Source organism: Tasmannia lanceolata, unplaced genomic scaffold (genome assembly GCF_043159265.1).
Source record: "Tasmannia lanceolata isolate RefF3 unplaced genomic scaffold, GAP_Taslan_0.1 ptg000012l, whole genome shotgun sequence".
Taxonomy (NCBI): domain Eukaryota; kingdom Viridiplantae; phylum Streptophyta; class Magnoliopsida; order Canellales; family Winteraceae; genus Tasmannia; species Tasmannia lanceolata.
The window spans coordinates 356,327-374,482 of NW_027518689.1; the positions used below are offsets into that span (position 1 = coordinate 356,327).

General features: G+C 40.5%; 1 protein-coding gene and 1 long non-coding RNA gene across 2 annotated transcripts; one reads left to right on the forward strand and one right to left on the reverse strand.

The window, feature by feature from the left end:
• Positions 1-1,075: 1,075 nt before the first annotated feature.
• On the forward strand, positions 1,076-6,076 carry LOC143887500 (uncharacterized). Its single transcript, XR_013254207.1, has 2 exons — positions 1,076-1,832; positions 5,715-6,076. It is a non-coding gene; the product is annotated as an uncharacterized LOC143887500 (long non-coding RNA).
• A 1,631-nt stretch (positions 6,077-7,707) lies between these two features.
• Positions 7,708-11,044, reverse strand: LOC143887501 (C2 calcium/lipid-binding plant phosphoribosyltransferase family protein). Its single transcript, XM_077391571.1, has one exon. It carries the CDS (start codon positions 10,860-10,862, stop codon positions 7,737-7,739), a length of 3,126 nt encoding a protein of 1,041 aa, XP_077247686.1. The 5' UTR covers positions 10,863-11,044; the 3' UTR covers positions 7,708-7,736.
• Positions 11,045-18,156: the final 7,112 nt, after the last annotated feature.

Here is an 18,156-nt window from a genome sequence, read left to right on the forward strand (position 1 = left end):
ATCCACACGCGACACTTTTGTCCGTGTCCAAAAATTATAGCATTTAATTCATCTGAGCTGGCTGCTCTCACATGTAACAGCTGAGCTGCGAAATGCCTTATGCGATGGTCCCTAGCAAATCCCTAATGAAATAGATAATTTTCAAAAGAATAGCAATGCTTCTTCAATGATGGGACAATACCAATAATATACTTTTCTAAACAGTAATGTTTGGTGGGAAACCAATAATCGTCACAGAGGTAAGTCCGAACAGATCTCTGATCCATCGGATCGGATGTATCCGTGTCCAATCAGCCTTACCTGGATTTTACTCTATTGTTTTAGGTTTAATCTAAACTCTGATTTTAAGGTTTAATCAGATTTTGGAGCTTTGATCCGATGAAAAAGGAGTCCTTTAAGATATCTTCAACCTATTGATTTTCAAATACCTCAATCTTATGAATGAGATCTCTGTTCAAATTGGACGTACACATGGATTGCTTTGCCTAGTATTTGCTCTCATATCAACGGTCACTATCTCTAAGCATGTACTCATTGAGTCATTGGAGATCATCTCATCCGTTGATCTCATCAACTAAATCAAACTTAGATGGTGCAAAATGACTAATTTTGTAGGGGCCAATATCAATTCACTGAATTCTTTTCTTGTCCATTTTATAAAAGCTTAAGAAAAGCAATGATTCCAGTAACTCAAAAGGAAGAATAGGACCGTGGACTTCCACCGTGGCCCCATTTGGTCTAATTTTGCAAGATCCATCTACGAAATGGATGCGTACACGTGTCAGGTCAGAGAACTGATGCGATAGGTGGGACCCACATAGAACCAATCGAGTATGTTTCCAATACTTGAAAAAAAGTGATGGTAGGGAGGGAAGAACAACAAGAAATTGCTAGGCAGATGGAGCCATAGATCCTCTAATTCCACAGCAAAAAGGAGGGGTGAAATGTGTTGGGGGGTTCCACGTGAAAGCAATTAATCCCACATCGGATAAGTGAGGGGATGTGGATGGGCTTAAAAGGATTCGGGCACCCTCCCTTTAACGGCTAGCTTTTGAGGGTGAGTTCTACCCGGGTCCCAACAAGTGATATCAAAGCTAGGGTATGGTAAACCTGTTGGCCACCACCTTAAGCCATCCGCACTTTTGTGCAACCAAACACAGGCAAGTATCTCCTCTTGCAATGTTTTCTTAATTTCATTTTGCTCTCTCTCTCTCTCTCTCTCTCTCTCTCTCTCTTCTCTTCTGCACATGATAAAAGACAAAGACGGTGGACCCTTTTCTTCTCTCCATATAGAAATCCTCCTTGTTGTTAGCTTTTCTACCTCAACTTTACCATATTAAATTCCACCCCATGCTTCCTTAGTTTTCCTCATTATTTTCAGTGCTCTTTTCCTTAGACATAGCCTGTAAAAGCTGACCCACTCTCCCATAGAAAATCCCTTGAAGAAGAAGACAACACCATTCCCAAAATCTAACAGCTTTTCATTATTTTATCACCCAAATGATCTGTCCATATTCTTTTCTACATAATTATTGCTTCTCCTCCCCCAATCTAATCTCATCAAACCCATTAGACATCATTTGCCTTTGATTGAGGAATCATGACAGAGAGAGACTTGAAGAAGAAGGACAGTGGGTGTTTGGAATGAGGTTTGATCCAAGATCTCCTATTGTCTGTTTTATTTTTTGGATTTTCATTTCTTTGTTCTTCCTACCTTCAAGGTTAGATCTCGGACCAAGCTTCATTCCTCACATCTCTCTTTCCAGCCCAAAAAGGAAAGGTACTGCACAGGCCTTTTTTCAACTCTAAGCCAATGGAGAAACAGCTTAAATGTTAGTTTTCTTCTATGATCACTATTTATCTACTTATCAATCTTTCTTTTTGAGAATTTTGTTGAAATCCCATATGAAAATTTACTCACATGCCTTTTATTTTTGTATTTTGTTGGTTATATAACTGTTTTTTATGTTTTTAAGTGTTGTTAATTACTACTTAGGACCTTTATTGTTGTGAGGTAAACTAATTAGATTTAGGGTTCAAACAATCACACTAGCATACCTATAATGATGAACAAGAAGCCCATGAAGAAACCTAGGCTTTAGTGTTTTAAAAAATATAAAAATTGGGAATCAATGGTTATGAGAAGTAAACTTGGTTTTGTTAGCGTTTCAATAATCGTACAATAAAGCCTTAATATTCAAAAGAGGAATAGTTTACATATTGTTCTGATCTTCAGTACTTAAATGAAATATTTATCTACCTTTTAATTTCAATGGGCACTTTGGGACTGTGTCAAATTTCCATGCCATGTCCTTTTTCTTTGGAAGTTCATACAATATTTAAAGAACTTTTTTGGTCTCTTAATTGATTAATGTCCCTATGTTGTTTTGATCTCAGAGAGGAAGTTAAACGATTATCTACTTTTCAATCATTTTCTTTCTAATCTCAGTTCAAAAATCCCATGCGAAATCTAGTAGCAGATTTTTTTTTTCCATTTGATTTGTTCTAATGGTCTCGGCTGTTTGTTAGCTTTTATTAATGTACAGTTTGCAGACTTTTAATGTTATGATGGGCTAGTTAAGGTGTGAAACATAATTGACTTGTGGATGCAATCTTTGTGTACATTTCCAATCTGAAACTAGCTCCAAGTAAACTTAGGGTTTTATGGTTACAAATGTGACACTAGTAATGTCCTTGAGTAGAGGATGACAAAAATTCAGTTTATGCGGTAGAAAGGTTCAGGAGTTCACATCATTTAATTATAAGCAATGCTGGGGGAACCAGTCTTACCTGGTGGGAAGCTAAGCAAATCAGTTATTGCCACGATATCACCATGGATTGACAGACACTTCCCTTGGTGATTTTGGGAAATGATATCCCCCTCCCCCCCTCTGACGGATAAAATCCCCCCCTTTAACGTTATCCGATAAGTTTTAAAGGCAAACACAAACGTTAAAGGGGGTGAATTTATCCTCAAGCAGAACCACTCACAGAAACTTTTTTTTGGGGGGGGGAATGTCATTTCCCCTGATTTTCCATACATGTAACACTTAGTTTGTCGGGTTTATAGCAAGCAAATTATATACTCAGTTACCATTGTTAACATAATTTTACAGAGAACCTTACCTCTTGCATAGATCCTAGGTTATGCCCGGCATCCTCAAGGATTTCCCAAGCAAAAGAATGCACTTTTTGGTAACTTTACAGTGCTTGGTTGCCAATTTAACATCCAAATCACTAAAGACCACTAGATAAGTTTTAGGGATAATAATTATATGTCTGGTGATGTGGCATTAATGTCCCCTCCATATACTTTCTAGCCAAATTTCTCAAAAAAAGGGATTTTGGCTTGGAAAATTCTGCTCTCTCTCTCTCTCTCTCTCTCTCTCTCTCTCTCTCTCTCTCTCTCTCTCTCTTACTTTCTTTTCTTTCTATGCTGGTAATGACACCCCCTCCCACTGCTCTACGTGGTTGGCAACCAAACAGTACTACTTATCACTATTATGCAAGGTAAATCCTAGGTAAATCAAATGATTGTCTCCCTATTGACTACATATACCACTCATCTATATATGTAGGAATTCAAAGGAGTCTCCCCCCCCCCCCCCCGCGACACGCCAACCCAAGGAGAGATGTATAAACGAATCTCTAAAGATTAGAACCAAAAGTCCTAATTGCACCACTGTTATTTTCTAGCTTTTTATTTACGTAGAGAATATTTATTGGGATTTATCTCTAAAACCAGTTTTGTAGAAAATCTCTAAGTGGGGAAATAATGAGGAGTTGGGCGTCCAAAGCCAATGGGCGTGAGTCCAATGTGGGCCAAGGTAGGACTATTTGCTTATATATTTTTCCGATTTTGTTGATAATTAGGCGTAATTATTTCTCAATATTCCCATGTAATCTTGCATTGACAGTCAATTATTATTTCCCATTGTTAGGTAATTGGCTAGGCAATTTTGGGGAAAGCCATTTAGCGGCTGACTTTTGCATGAGATAACAGCCACCTCAGATTAATTTAATGAATAAGACAAAATCTGTTGAAAAGTGAGACTCTGTAGCATTTCTGTGGAGCTATGCTCCATCATTACGCTGCTTAAATTTTTGCAAAACTCTAGTTCAATTGCGATGCAAACGAATCAACCATCCAAGTGAAGACAAATGGATATGTAGTTGTTTACTTTTAAGATGGCAAGCATAATTGTGGTCACATCTCTGATCTGTCACTAAGAGACATGTGTTGTATCTTATTTTTCTAGGTTGCAACTCATTTTTGGTTGGGTTGGATTGAATTTTTCAGGTTGGTCTGGGTTGTGGGTTGGGAATTTATAACCCGATTGAAAATCGGGCTGGGTCGAATTGGGGTATCGGGCAACCCAACCCAAATTGTAACCCGACCATTTCATGCTAAGTTTTTATTATTTTCTTTCAAATTTTAGTAATATTTACGGTTTTAGACTTTTAGTCTTTGACTGTTGGACTTTTAATAGTTAAGATTGTTGATATTGAGAAGGGGATGCAAGTTGGACGAGTAATCTTCATAATGGTTGATACTCGGTGCATTATATATTTATACACACACTAATCTGTGTTATGTTTCTAAAATTTTAAATTATAGAATGCCACTTGGCACTTGCACTCTCACTAGTGTTCAATCTACATTTATGCACCTAATTTCTGACTTTCTGTATTGGGCCCATTAGTGTCTTAACTAGAAACTAGTGCATCACTATATCATTGATGCTTCATTTCTGACTTTCAATATTGGATCCATTAGTGTCTTAATTAGATGAATTATATGACATCCGTGCATATTTTCTAAGGAAAAATATTGGCAGTAGAAGTACAAGTGGGTCCAACATATTTAGATGGTCTAAATATGATTCAACATGAAAATCAGGTCGGGTTGAGGAAATTGTTCCTCGGGTTGGGTCAGGTTGAACCCCGTAGGGTTGGAACTCGGTTTGGGTTGGAAAAATGAGTTCCTCGGTTTGGGTCGGGTTGGCCTCAACCCGGCCCAACACGACCTGAGTTGCCCCAAGTTGCACCCGTATTTTCTACATTTTGCTTAGCTATTATGTTTGAATACAAAATAATTGAAGATTTATTATTTATAGTAGGGAAATGATTTATTGCCCTCCTGTCATCATTTCCAACTCTTTTATTTCACTTTCACTGAAGTAGCTATTTTCATTGAGGCTATGTTTCTTTCGACGTAAACTTGGCGTAAAACAAATTTTATGCTCATTTTTAAGGGGGAAATAGGCATAAAATTTGTTGCCAAAAAGACTAACAAAAGGAGGAGAAATTCAGTCATTCTTAGGAATCTACAAACAAAAGGAGATGGAAATGCTGCAAAATGATACATAATATCACTTCCCTTATCATAATTATTATTTTATTTTATTTTTGTAGTGACAAGTTCATAGAGGCATTTTGAGCATGCTATAATTTAAACCAACATGTGTCTTGGAATGTATGCAAACATGTGAAATTTAATATAAATTTCAAGAGGGAAGTGATACTCGCTTGTTTCTTTGATTTATACTTTTCAAATAGGCCATTGCATGCTATTAAAATTTGTTTAATGCTTATGTCTTCAATTCTATACATACATATCTTAAAATTACACTGTACGTTCGAAGGGTCAATTAGTGGATTCTTGGAGGGGGATTGGCCACTCCAATTCAGAATATGTTTTCATGTTTGTATAGGAGGTTCCATGCTGCGTGCAGAAGGGTGTCAAACAGACACTACCGACCACTTCCACCATATAAGCAAAGTTTGGCTGAGAGCCCTCACAGTCCAGGCACAACGACGTAGTTATCAAGGACGCGCGCTCTACCACCAAGCTAATAGCCCTGCGGGTGGGAGACCCGCATTGTATGTTTTAAGACCTTATGTTATGCCTTGTGGTTGTGGAATTTTTTCTCTAGTATTAGGATATTGATATTAGCAACAAATTGGTGAAAATTTATTAAGACAATTCCAATGTCATTTTATGTTCCAAGAACAACAAAGGATTCAGAAAAAGACTGTCTATAGAGCACATAAACACGAAACTTTTGTTGGCAGACTTCGTGACCTAAGGTTTACCATGCACCTATAAGCTCTTTAAGGAGCATGTTGCACTCATGTGATAAGTAAAAACGTTTATTTATTTTGAATAGTGTGGGCTTTTACTAGGTTATGTGATCATGATTTATTATGTCTAAAATTTGATTTATCTGATGCTCTATCATTGTTATTGTGCACATGAATGGATGTTTTAGGAAGAGTTTAAAGGTCCCTGAGTGACATTAATGTCACAATCTAAGACGAACAGGGCCTTGGTCTTTTCTTAAACGTTTCAAATGCTTGGTATTCTGAGAGACTTTGAGAAAAGGTGGCTAATAACAGTTGTTTTAGCTGCAGTCCAGAACTTACAAAATTAAGCTCATTCGCCTCTAGTATTTGCCGAAGAGAAGAAGGAAAGCCTCTTTTTTCTCTCTATTTTTTTTTTTTTTTCTATGGACTGTCATTTAAAAAGGGGGACTGATATCGGCACTATCATATTTTGGTAATGCTACATTTTTCATTGTTTTAATTAGCTTTTGGCTGTTACAGTAGTCAAGATGCTATGAACAGCCAATCAGAAAATTGTAAAACAAAGTGAGCAATATAATTATTAAAATATCAGTGTTTAAAAACGCGGATGTGGCGCGGAACACGGCCAAGAAAAATCCTTGTCGACTTGGCGGGGATGCGGGCAAAAACACGGTTGATGCGATTGACGCAGTTATAACTCAGGAGAGTCAAAGGAGTTTATTGACTCTCTATGACAAAATGCGGAACGCAGATATGGTGCAATGCGGAACACGGCCAAGGCAAAAATGAGTCGACTCGGGTGAGTTCCTTGTCGAGTCAAGAAGTTTCATGAAACCAAATAAATTGAATTTGTTTCTGGATCCATCTACCTGCTTTAAATTATTAATGATTCAATTGGAAAAGGAGTAGCTTCCTCTCTTGAATCCCCTTAACCTATAAACTAGGGAAAGTAGCCCTAATGCAGCTCGGGCATACGATGGTTCAATCATCTATGGACGATTCCTCCCTTGTCCATTGCTCCAATGGGTTTCGAAGATACTTCGTTTCTACTGGGCCACAAACCGACCTAGGTAAATCCATGAGCTTGATTCTTCTACTGGGCCACAAACCGACCTAGGTAAATCCATGAGCTTGATTCGAGGATATGGTGCAACGCGGAATGCATCCACGGCAAAGAGGAGTCTACTTAGGCGAGTCCCTTGTTGAGTCAAGGAGTTTTTAAACACTATAAAATATGGACGTGCAGATATCATTCCCTTTAAAAGCAGCATGGAACAAATCATGGAAAAGAGCGTGGGACGGCTACAAAAGTGCCGGAAATTTTATTCTCATCTAATCGATCCCCAGATAATATATTTTAAGCTGTTGAATGTAAATAAAAATACTCATTGTTTGGTGTTACAATTGGATGATTTACTTTATTTTTGGGCCATGAATGATCCAAAGCATTCGTTGTTGTTAGCTTTTGAGAAAATCCAACACCTAAAACAACTTGATAATGCAAAGATTCAGAATGAAAACAAGGGAAGAGTTGCAATATCATCTTCCAATTATAATACTGTAGTTATCTGTTGAAATTCTAGAAATATGAGAGATGTTTCATTAGCTACATGGGCCATATAGAGACAAAATATAATTTTATTTAAGACCTACAAAATACGATCAGAGAGTGATGGTAACCTCCTGAAGAAATTGAAAGCAGGAGGAGGCATACGGTCTCTAAACATGGGGTGCCTCAAGTAATAAAACCCCCCTACAATTGCTACCATTTTAGATGGGACCACATACAATACTACTGCCACTCCCAAACACAACCCTACAAATATCCCAGTCGCCCTTGGATCTTGCCACGTCACCAATGCCTGGACCCGCTCCCCTTGGGTCGCAACATCGCCCAATACTCTCTGCACCCTTGCCCCCAGGGCGCGCAACTTATCATACCGGGCCCGCACAGTCTCCGCGGGCCTCGAGCTCGGCACACCGTCCAATTCCTCATCCAATTCATCCAAGCCCTCGGTTTCTCCCTGTTGCGTCATCCATGAGATCGAGTGGGCCCCAGGCCCACGGGGCCGGGTCCTATAGTTCCAAGCCCCGGCACCAAACACGTATAATGCTAGTGTAGGGATAATTAAGTCCGGGTGCCACACCAAAAGGACCAATAAGGCGTGGGCCAGGAGAGTAGTGGTAGGGTTCCTCCATCCACGTGTATCTTCTAAACGTTGCACCAAGTGGACGGGCCCCGCTGCCACATTAGCAATCCTGGCCCAGTGGGCCCGGACCTTCCTCATCCCAAACCACCCATGTGACTCAGCATCCAACATGTAGAGTACCACCTCCCGTCCAAGTGGTGGCTCAGATCGCGACAAGTGTACGGCCACGATTCGCGCCGTGGTACCCCTCAATGCCTCCTGTTGTAGTACCCCAATCGGCTTTAGATAGTGCATTCGTGGCAATAGTGGCTGGGCATACACGTGGAGCACATCCAACGGTGAAATCGCACGTATAAATCGAACGGCCAGATCTATCTCTCCCATCTTCTTAACCCCACTTGAAACCAAAACCAAAAGCGGATACGTATTCTTATACACCTTCCCATTCTCCAACGTAGATATACGTATCCTTACCTTCCCAATACGTATATCAGGCCGTATATCCTCACTCCTGTGGGCCCAGTTATCAAACACTCCAACTGTAAGAACCGTACAAGGATCATAAACCTGCCACGTGTACTGTTCGTTCCATTTCGGATCCAAACTGTCCACAACAGTCCGAGACCTGACCCACTTGTCTCCATATTTTGCAACAGCATAAGCATCGGTAGAGCCTTTTCCGGCGACGGTTTTGACCGGAAGTAGATTCCGGCAGCCGACGATCCCGAGTTCTAGGGTTCCGATCGGTGGCTTCCAAAGTTGCCTAGCAGTGGGTCGAAAATCACTGCTCACGTGAGCAGGCTCATCCATCACGTGATACCCACCATCAAAACAAAGTCGCACGTGCAAACGACGACCCTTATAAGTAGAAGACTTAGATGAGGGTTCTTCGAGATCGAACCACCGGGAAACCACTTTCCGATCATCGACACGTCGTTCTATGGTAGAAAGCGGTATTCCGGCGAGACCCAAAACAGCGGTTTCCTTGCCATAGCGGTTTTCTAATGAGAGGAGTAGTTGGTGGTCCCCAAATGGCTCTGCTGCTACAAAAATAAGGTCTTCGTTCCAGGACGGTGAACCGTTACGCGTTACAGAAATGCGCGTTTTAAGTATTTGTGACCCAACCTTGGCTTTCACCGAGAAGGCTGTTTCTAAAGACGGTGACAGAATGACGTCTTGAGCTTCTATTATGGTGGCACGCAAGTACCATAGCTTTGGAGAAAGGTAGACTTTGGAACGGGACGCAACTGAGGTTGTCGTGTCAGTTTTCCACGCGTCGGAGAATGATTCGTCAGCTTGAGTGCCGATCCACGTGGCTAACATGAGATCACCTCTGTGGGCCCCACCACCTTCTAGTCTGTACCATTGGGGTGCCAGCTGGCTGTCTGGTGGGTCCCGGGTTGGAATCTCTGACACGTCGAAGCAAATACCGCCGAGGAAATTTTCTTGTGGGTCCCACACTGAGACTTCTAATGTGGAGGCTGATTCGAGGGTTTCATGGCCGAAGGCGAAGGTCTGGTCCCACTCGTAGGAGGGTGAAGATTTTGTTCTGATGTGGGACCCGGATACTGCTATTTTGATGAACGGTTTATTTCCGTTGAGGGCACGGGCTTTGACGATTTTGACGAATAGATAGTGCATTTTCTCGACTAGGTCGTATGAACATCGCTCTTTTTCAATTCGGTGTTCTCCGGCGTAAATCTCCGACGTTCTTTGCCGGCCGGTGTTAAATCCGGCGATTTTGGGTTCTGCTTCTTGTCTTGATGATCGTTGAAACATCATTTCGGGAGGTGGGTCCCACTTTGGAATTGCTTCTGTGTCCATTGGTGGTGGTGGTGGTGGTGGTTGTGGGTCCTGCTCCGGCGACTTTCCGGCCTCTGCTGCATTTTCCGGCGGCTTTGGCGGGGACTCTCCTCCAGCTTCGGCTGGTGGTGGAGTGACCGGCTCGTCCGGTTTTCCGGCGGGTGGCGCTGGGTCGACAGGTGGGTCCGGATTGGGTCCGGGAGTCGGGGTTGGCTGAGCAGGTGGGTCCGGATTAGGTCCGGCAACAGGGTCTGTCTGGGCAGGAGGGTCCGGATTGGGTCCGGAAGCTGGTGGGTCGGGCTTTGTGGAGTCCGGAGTTGGGTCAGCTTTTGGTGTGTCAGACTTTCCGGCATCATTTAACGGTGGGTTAGATTTTCCGGCTTCCTCCGGCGGTGGGGCCGGGGCCAGAGGAGGAGGAGGTGGGACTTCATCAACGTAGTAGATTTTGAGTCCGATTTCGCCCCTAATCCAACTAAAGAAGCTTTTCTTCTCTAATGGGAAATAGATAAGTGCATCCTCACCTTTTCTAACAAATTGGGCGGAGTCTAATCGAACCCGACCTAGGAAATTGTTCCTCCGGCTAGGTCCGACCCGGCGATCATGTAGAACATCGACCTCCAAGAGTTCGCTACAAAAGCCTTGGACCGAGAATTGGAGAACCTCATTCCAAACCGGATTCAAGTCCCGGTGGACCGTCAGGGTCCGTTTACGTTGCCCGTCAAAGTCTACAACTACGTATGGGCTTGATGTCCCGGTCCCATCTTTTGGGAGGAGATCACGTGCGTCAGCCACTTCTACTATCAGTTTCCTTACAGTTGCCATTTTGGGAGCTTTGCTATAATGCTACGATCAGAAAAGACTTTGGGTTATACATTACATGGGTTGTTTAGAAAGAGAAGGGAGTGGAGTTAGGAAGAGATGATTTGAAGAGGGAGAGAGATTGAGAGAAGAGGAAAGGAGAGTACAGAGAAGATTGTTTAAATTGTAGAGGAGAGACTATGATTTAAAGATGGGGTTTTTTGCAAAAGAAGTCTTCTACTTTATATTAGTTACAAAAATAGTCTTCTAGTTTGAGAATTTACAAATAGGGCATCACTTTAAGTGAATTTTCAAATCACATCATTCCATCCATTTGTGACTAAAATGCCCTCATGTAGTTTTGTTTTCACTCATAAAAAGTCAAAAATGTCCTTATATGTGAAAAGACGATAATAACATTGTGTACTCAACTCAACTAAGCCTTTGTCCCAAACTAGTTGGGGTTTGGCTAATGAACTCTTTAGAAAATTTCATGACGAAGGTGAAAGGATCTAAGTCTACTCTTAATACTAGTTGGGTTCATCTACATGTATTATTTTCTTTCATTGTATCCTATCCAAGAATATGTTCTTTGTTATATTCCTAGCCCTCAAGTCTTTCCTCACTATTTCGAAACAACTGTCATGTTCGGTCATATTTATTACATTCCCATCCCGCCTCCTTATGTTACTAAAGTTGTACTTCATATATTCTATTTTAGTCCTACTCAATCTGAAACCTTTGGATTCCAAAGTAGTTCTCCTTAACTCCAACTTAGCATTTACTCCTGCTTTGATTTCGTCAATTAAAATCCAAAATACCCGCGACACTCAGTGATGCATTTCGTTTCTATATCAAAAAGGATATGGTTACTAACTCCGATAGTAGATAGTAAGACCGATGGGAGAAATCAACGATCAGAAAAAGCTATGTGTTTTTTTTATGAGTTTCCTATAACAAGTGACAATTGTGTGCAACAATTGATTTGTTAAGTTTCCTCCTAAGTGGTAAAACTGATTTCCCTAGCATTAGTCTTTCTATGTAAACTAGCGTTCTTGGGCCATGCCTACTCATGGGTGTAAAAAAATAGGCCCCACCCCATCAAAACACAAGGTGTAAAATGATGGCCCCATCCTATACATGAGCTTGGTTGGAGATCGTGGGACCTGATCCATCCACCATAACCTGAGGTAAAATGGTGGGCCCCATCTTATGCGCGAGTTTGAATTTAATTGGTGGGACCCACACGATCAAAACATATCATTGGATATCATGGGAATTTTGGTCTTCTTACAAGTAATTTTCGTCTTTTCACATATATGGACCTTAGTTTTGGTCTTCTTATCAGTGAAAAAAAATCTCACATGGGTATTTTTGTCACAAATTGATGGTAACAATTGATTTGAAAAATTCACTCAAATGTGGTGAAAATTTATAAATTGTCAAACTAGAAGACTATTTTTTGCAAATAAAGCAAAGTGGAGAACTTAGGCAGAGAGAGAGAGAGAGAGATTTATGGGAACAGGATGAGGAGTAGTGGTGTTATTTTAGTTGTAAAGAGGAAGGATAAGATAATAGAGATTCCTAACTTGACGTGCAAGCAGGCTTTAGCTGCACCTCCTTCTCTCTTTTTGCATAAAGATTCCTAATCTCTTCTCCCTCCTCACTCCCTCATTTGTAAAAGTAAAGAGCCCATCTCCTCAAATCAAATTTAAATATTGCAAAGTACTGCAATATTTCCACCTTTTTTCTCACCGACCCTGTTTTCTTGTCAAACCTTCTTTTTTAAAGAAGAAAGAAGAAAGAAGATGGAAGAAAAAACAAGAAGAAAATTGACAGCTTCCACTCACCCTCAGGCTACACCCCTCATCTCACCTGAATGGGACGTGACCTGGCTAGTGTAAAGCACTTGCAGCCACGTGTCACTAGTGCACCATCTACGTGTTACGACCATCACAGTACGAGTTTTTTAGGTGATTGATTTTAGAAATGATCGAATGAGAGAATGCCATGTGTTATGCTTAACGATTAATTAATCCCCGTTGTCATCTGTTGGAGGAATACAAATGTGATTTTGCAAACTAATTAGCAAGGGAAATGATATCTCCACTACCGTTTTTGATGATCGCACTCCTCACTTTATTAAGGCCACAGCCTAAATAGGTTCTGCCCCAAAAATCATTTCTATAGGTTGATCCTAACCCTCCGATCTATAGAGGGATAGGATCAACCTATCGAAATGATAGGTTGATCCTAACCCCAAAAACCATTTCTATAGGTTGATCCTTCTATAGATCGCCTAAAAATCATTTCTATAGGTTGATCCTTCTATAGATAGAAGGGTTAGGATCAACCTATGGAAATGATACCCTCTATAGATCGGAGGGTTAGGATCAACCTATGGAAATGATTTTTGGGGCACAACCTACTTAGGCTGTGGCCCATCTAATGGATGGTTTGGATCATCCTATGGTGCAGTCCATACCGTACTTTTTAATAAAGTGAGGACTAGTAGGGCTGCAAACAAGCCGAGCCGAACATTGGGGTGTTCATGTTCAGCTCACTTAGTTTGAGGCGAGGCTCGTGTTAGTGATGAGCTTTTTTATTTGGGCTCATGTTCGGCTCGCTAAAATTCAACAAAGCTCGAGCTCGGCTCGGCTCGTTTAGTAAAAGAACAAGCCCGAGCCGAGCCAGGCTCGCGCTTGGTTGCGTTTGGGGTTCAGCTCGTTTAGTAAACACATCAAATAAATACCATTAAGTAACATATATATATATATATATATATATATATATATATATATATATATATATATATATAGAGAGAGAGAGAGAGAGAAGTGTTTCTGCACACGTGCACAGGGAGCTCCCTGTGCACAAGTGGCTTAAAAAACCACCGATTGGTCGCTTTTTGTGGACCCCGCAGAGGTGGACCTGCCATACGAACCAATCAGTGGCTTTTTAACCCACTTGTGCCTCCCTGCGCACGTGCGCAGAAACACTTTCCTCATATATATATATATATATGTGTGTGTGTGTGTGTGTGTGTGTGTGTGTGTGTGTGTGTGTCGGGGTGGGTTGGGGCGGGGGGGGAGGGGTTCGTGGGTGTGTGTAGTAATATAACGAACATAATCTGAGCTTTAAAGCTTGGCTCGGCTTTATGAACCTAGCCTTAAAAGTTCACGAACTTGTCCAAGCCGAACTAGACAAAGCTCGAGTTTGGCTCGTTTATTTGACGAGCCTAATTTTTAGGCTCGGGTTCAGCTCGTTTAGTAAACAAACGAGCCCAAGCCAAGCTTTCAATGAGCCGAACCCAAACATGTTCGTAATCCGGCTCGGTTCATTTGCAGCCCTAATGATGAGTGTGATCATGAAAATATGGTTGTGGTGATATCATTTCCCTTTATCAATGTGAAGCTCTGTTTCTTTCTACATAAAATGGGCTTAAAACAAATCACGTTTTGTATTTTTAAGTGGAACATGGGCTTAAAAATTGTTTTAAGCATTAAAGTTGCATTATGCTAAATTTTAATTAGAAAAATAAGTGTTAAATCACATTACATCAAAGAACAGAGGAAAAGAAGTAGATCGAGTGTAAATTAATATGTTCTTAAGTTCACCAGGAGTGTAGCAAATTTAGAACCTGCAGATGGAATGGGCTTGGAAGGTCCCATTAGGTGTTTAAGGAGTGTCCTTACTTTATTCCCTTTTACTATCGAGTTTGGGATTTATGAAGTCACACATTGATTATTTTTAATATTGTATTGAATTTAATTAATTATATTATTTATCTAATCTCATATCTCAAAGCTCATAGTTTTCAAATATTCTTAGAAATTAAATTCATAAAAAAATTAGGATTACCTACAAGTAGTCCAAGTGTCATGCCTCTTCATCCTTACCTTTCCAACTCTCATTCTCAGATTAAGTTCCATGAAAGTTCTTGAGATGATGGCTGTGCTGTTGTGAATTTAGTGATCACTAAAGTATCTTATATACTTATGGGGAGATCTCCAAGGACTCCAAGAATCTAGTTATATGGTTCCAATTGAATACTTAAATCTGTCTCACAATCTCATTCCCATAAATTTGTGCCCAAAAATTATTTGATTTATGAAATAATATTATTGAATTTCTATCTATCAAAATTAATGTCAGTTAGGAATTAATAACGCAGCAGAATAACGATGCAAAGATAAACGAAAGATTCACACAGAACACACAGATTTACGTGGTTCACCCAACCAGTTTGGTATGGGCTACGTCCACGGCAGAGCAACAAGCCAACGATTCCACTATTCTGAAGAAAAGATTATAAACACTCACGCCTCTCCGTAGCGTCTCCTGATATCACATCCCTTTTATATGGCATTCAGAAACGCGTTACAATAAAGAAAAAATCCTAATTCATGAAAGTACAAAACTACCCCCAGTATAAAAATACCTTAAAAAATTCAGGTCGGGGGCAAGGGGGCTCTCGCCCCTCCTGCAACCCCCCGGCCCACTCAGCGGCGAGCGGGACCGTCACAGTCAAGGTAAAGTGTACAGTACTTCCCAGATTAGACTGAGATCAGGCTTCACCAATAACAATGTCCATCAACACAATGTCCAAGTTTAAAAAATTACATGTAAACCCTTTTCTGCATAATTAATAGTTTATCTCTCCGCTGGACAAAAATTCCATACAGCCTTTGTGACCCATGGCCTACGAATTCTGTACACAGTTCCATTAGTTATTTGAACTCTAGAAATTCTTTTAAAAATTTTATTTTCAAAATAACATATTTACCACATATATTTTGTTTGGTAAAATAATTGTAGAATACTTTTATATCAAGCTTCACTAGTACCAGATTTGTTAAGGACAAGATATATGGAAAAATTATCTTGATTATTTTATCTTATTAGCCTGTTGGATTCTTTGTTGATCATCCACATATCACACATTCTGTGTATGGGACGCAACATACCAGTAAATTGTCTTCCATTAGATATCATCGTTTGGTAATGGAAAACTCACACGAAACAATATGTAGAATGATGAGGGCTTTTCAGGTCTAGGGATTAACTGTATTCTACAGATAGAATCATCAGAGTCATAAGATAATGATAAATCCACCAGGTGTTCCACAATCAATGATCATGTTCAATGTATAAATTTATTTTATACACTTACATATCTACTTAGAGTCTCCACCTTATTCACAACTAAAGTCACTATCTCTTTGAGTCTGAGAGTAACATAACATGTGTCCATTGTACCAGAATGACATGCCCATTCCTTATTCTCATTTGTGAATAGTTTTAGGTCCACCTGAAATTAGAACATAATATCTCCTCCTTTTGATTTCTTAATCTGATGCATTATGATCAGCCAATGTTACATCAGGAACCTTTATGCCAACATTATATGTGACATAACAATCATGATGAGGAAAAGATTCAATCCAAAAATAAGAATGTACAGAGTCAGAACTGAAATTAGCTTCTTAGAGCATACAACACTAACATGAGGTAGGAGGCTGAGTGCGCCCTTCCAGCTTACCTTTCTCTATTAGGGTATTGCTCATGTGGCTGAGATTTTTTTATAACAACACCAACCCAGGTTGGTAGGCATGTGGTGTTCCAATTGATCGGGTGAAGGCCTTCCTCATTTTGCTTGTGCTTCTAAGAAAATTGTGTTGGATTCTCTTTTATTGGTCAATGTTGGTTGAACCCTAGTTTGGCCTAGTCTGCTTCAGTGAAGTTCCATTGTGTCTTGTCATAGGCTCTTTACAAAGTTTATCTTTTTTTTTTTTGATTGGTTTCCAAAGTTTATTTTGCTACAAGTTGATCCAACCTTAGATTTGGAAATGATAACTAGTTTTCCGGCCACAGTGTAAAATGAAGGGCCCCGCCCTAATGCATATGTTTGGGTAAAGATGGTGACCCACCCACCTCATCAATACAATCAGGGCTAAAATGGTGGACTCAGGTTTGGTTAGAGATGGGGGACCCCTCCCATGAAGGAAGGCCATGTCCTTACATACAAAAACATAAAGTTTTCCCCAAAATGATGTCAACACTCCTTTGTTTTGATAAAGGGAAGTTTGGATACATGGGTTTTTTTAATCCAGGATTTTACAAGCTAAAGCCCATATTTTTCAATCATGAAAATGCACAACCAAGGTTTTAGCTTATAAAATCCAGCTTTTTACTAGTAAAATCCAGGATTTTACAGTACATAGGTCGTAAAATCATTGTATCCAAATTTTGTGAATTATAATTACTAGAGATCATTCCCGATCCCTCACAAAACAAATGGGATTTTGCACAAATGGCCTTTATATCATCTATTTGTAACTGCCCCAACAGACTTTGCAGGCCACCCCCATTTAGCTCCCTCATTCAAAGGAGTTTTATCTAGGGGCATTCAAAATTGAGTTCCACCAAAGCGAATGATTTAGGCAAATGTTATGTTCAACGTTGACAATCCCATCATTTGTGTGTAAGGGTGTCAATTTTGGCTCGGGCTCGGAGGCTCGCTCGAGCTCGGCTCGAATCCTTAACGAGCCGAGCCGAGCCAGCTCGTTAAGCTTAACGAGCCGAGCCCGAGTTAGGCCAGACCGGCTCGTTAAAGCTCGTTAAGAATTTAATATATTTAAATATATATATATATATATATATATATATATATATATATATATATATATAATATATTAATATATACATTAAAAGGGTTGTCCATGGAGTGAAAGGGGGGGGGGGGCAAAATATGTCACTTCATTTTTGGAACCCCATTTGTTACTAGGACCACCCCCCATAGTGTAAAAAAAGTAGTCAAATTACACTAGTAGGGCTCTCCAGGGAAGATGTGGGGGTGTGAACATAATATAAACCAAGCTCAGTAAGGCTCGCGAGCCGCTCGTGAGCCTGGCCCAGCCTGACCTAGCCGAGCTAAGCCGAGCCTGGTTCGAGCCCGAGCCCGAGCCAAGCCTCACTTGTGAGCTTAACGAGCTGAGCCGAGCCTGGCCAAGCTCGGCTCGGCTCGTTTACACCCCTATTTGTGTGGCATCCTCCCTAATGGCCCCACCTTGCCTCCATCCTTCAATTAGGTCCTACATCCCCAAACTTAGGCTCGCCAAAAATATATTATACTGATAATAATAACGTTGACAAGCATGTGCATAAGATGAGTGTAGCGGTGATGCGAATGCTTAGATGGATGTGCGGCCACACACGTTTAGATAGAATTAAAAATGAAGACATCCGTAAAATGTGGGGGTGATACATTGATGAGAAGATGAGAGAGTGCTCCGCTTAAGATAGTTTAGGCATATCC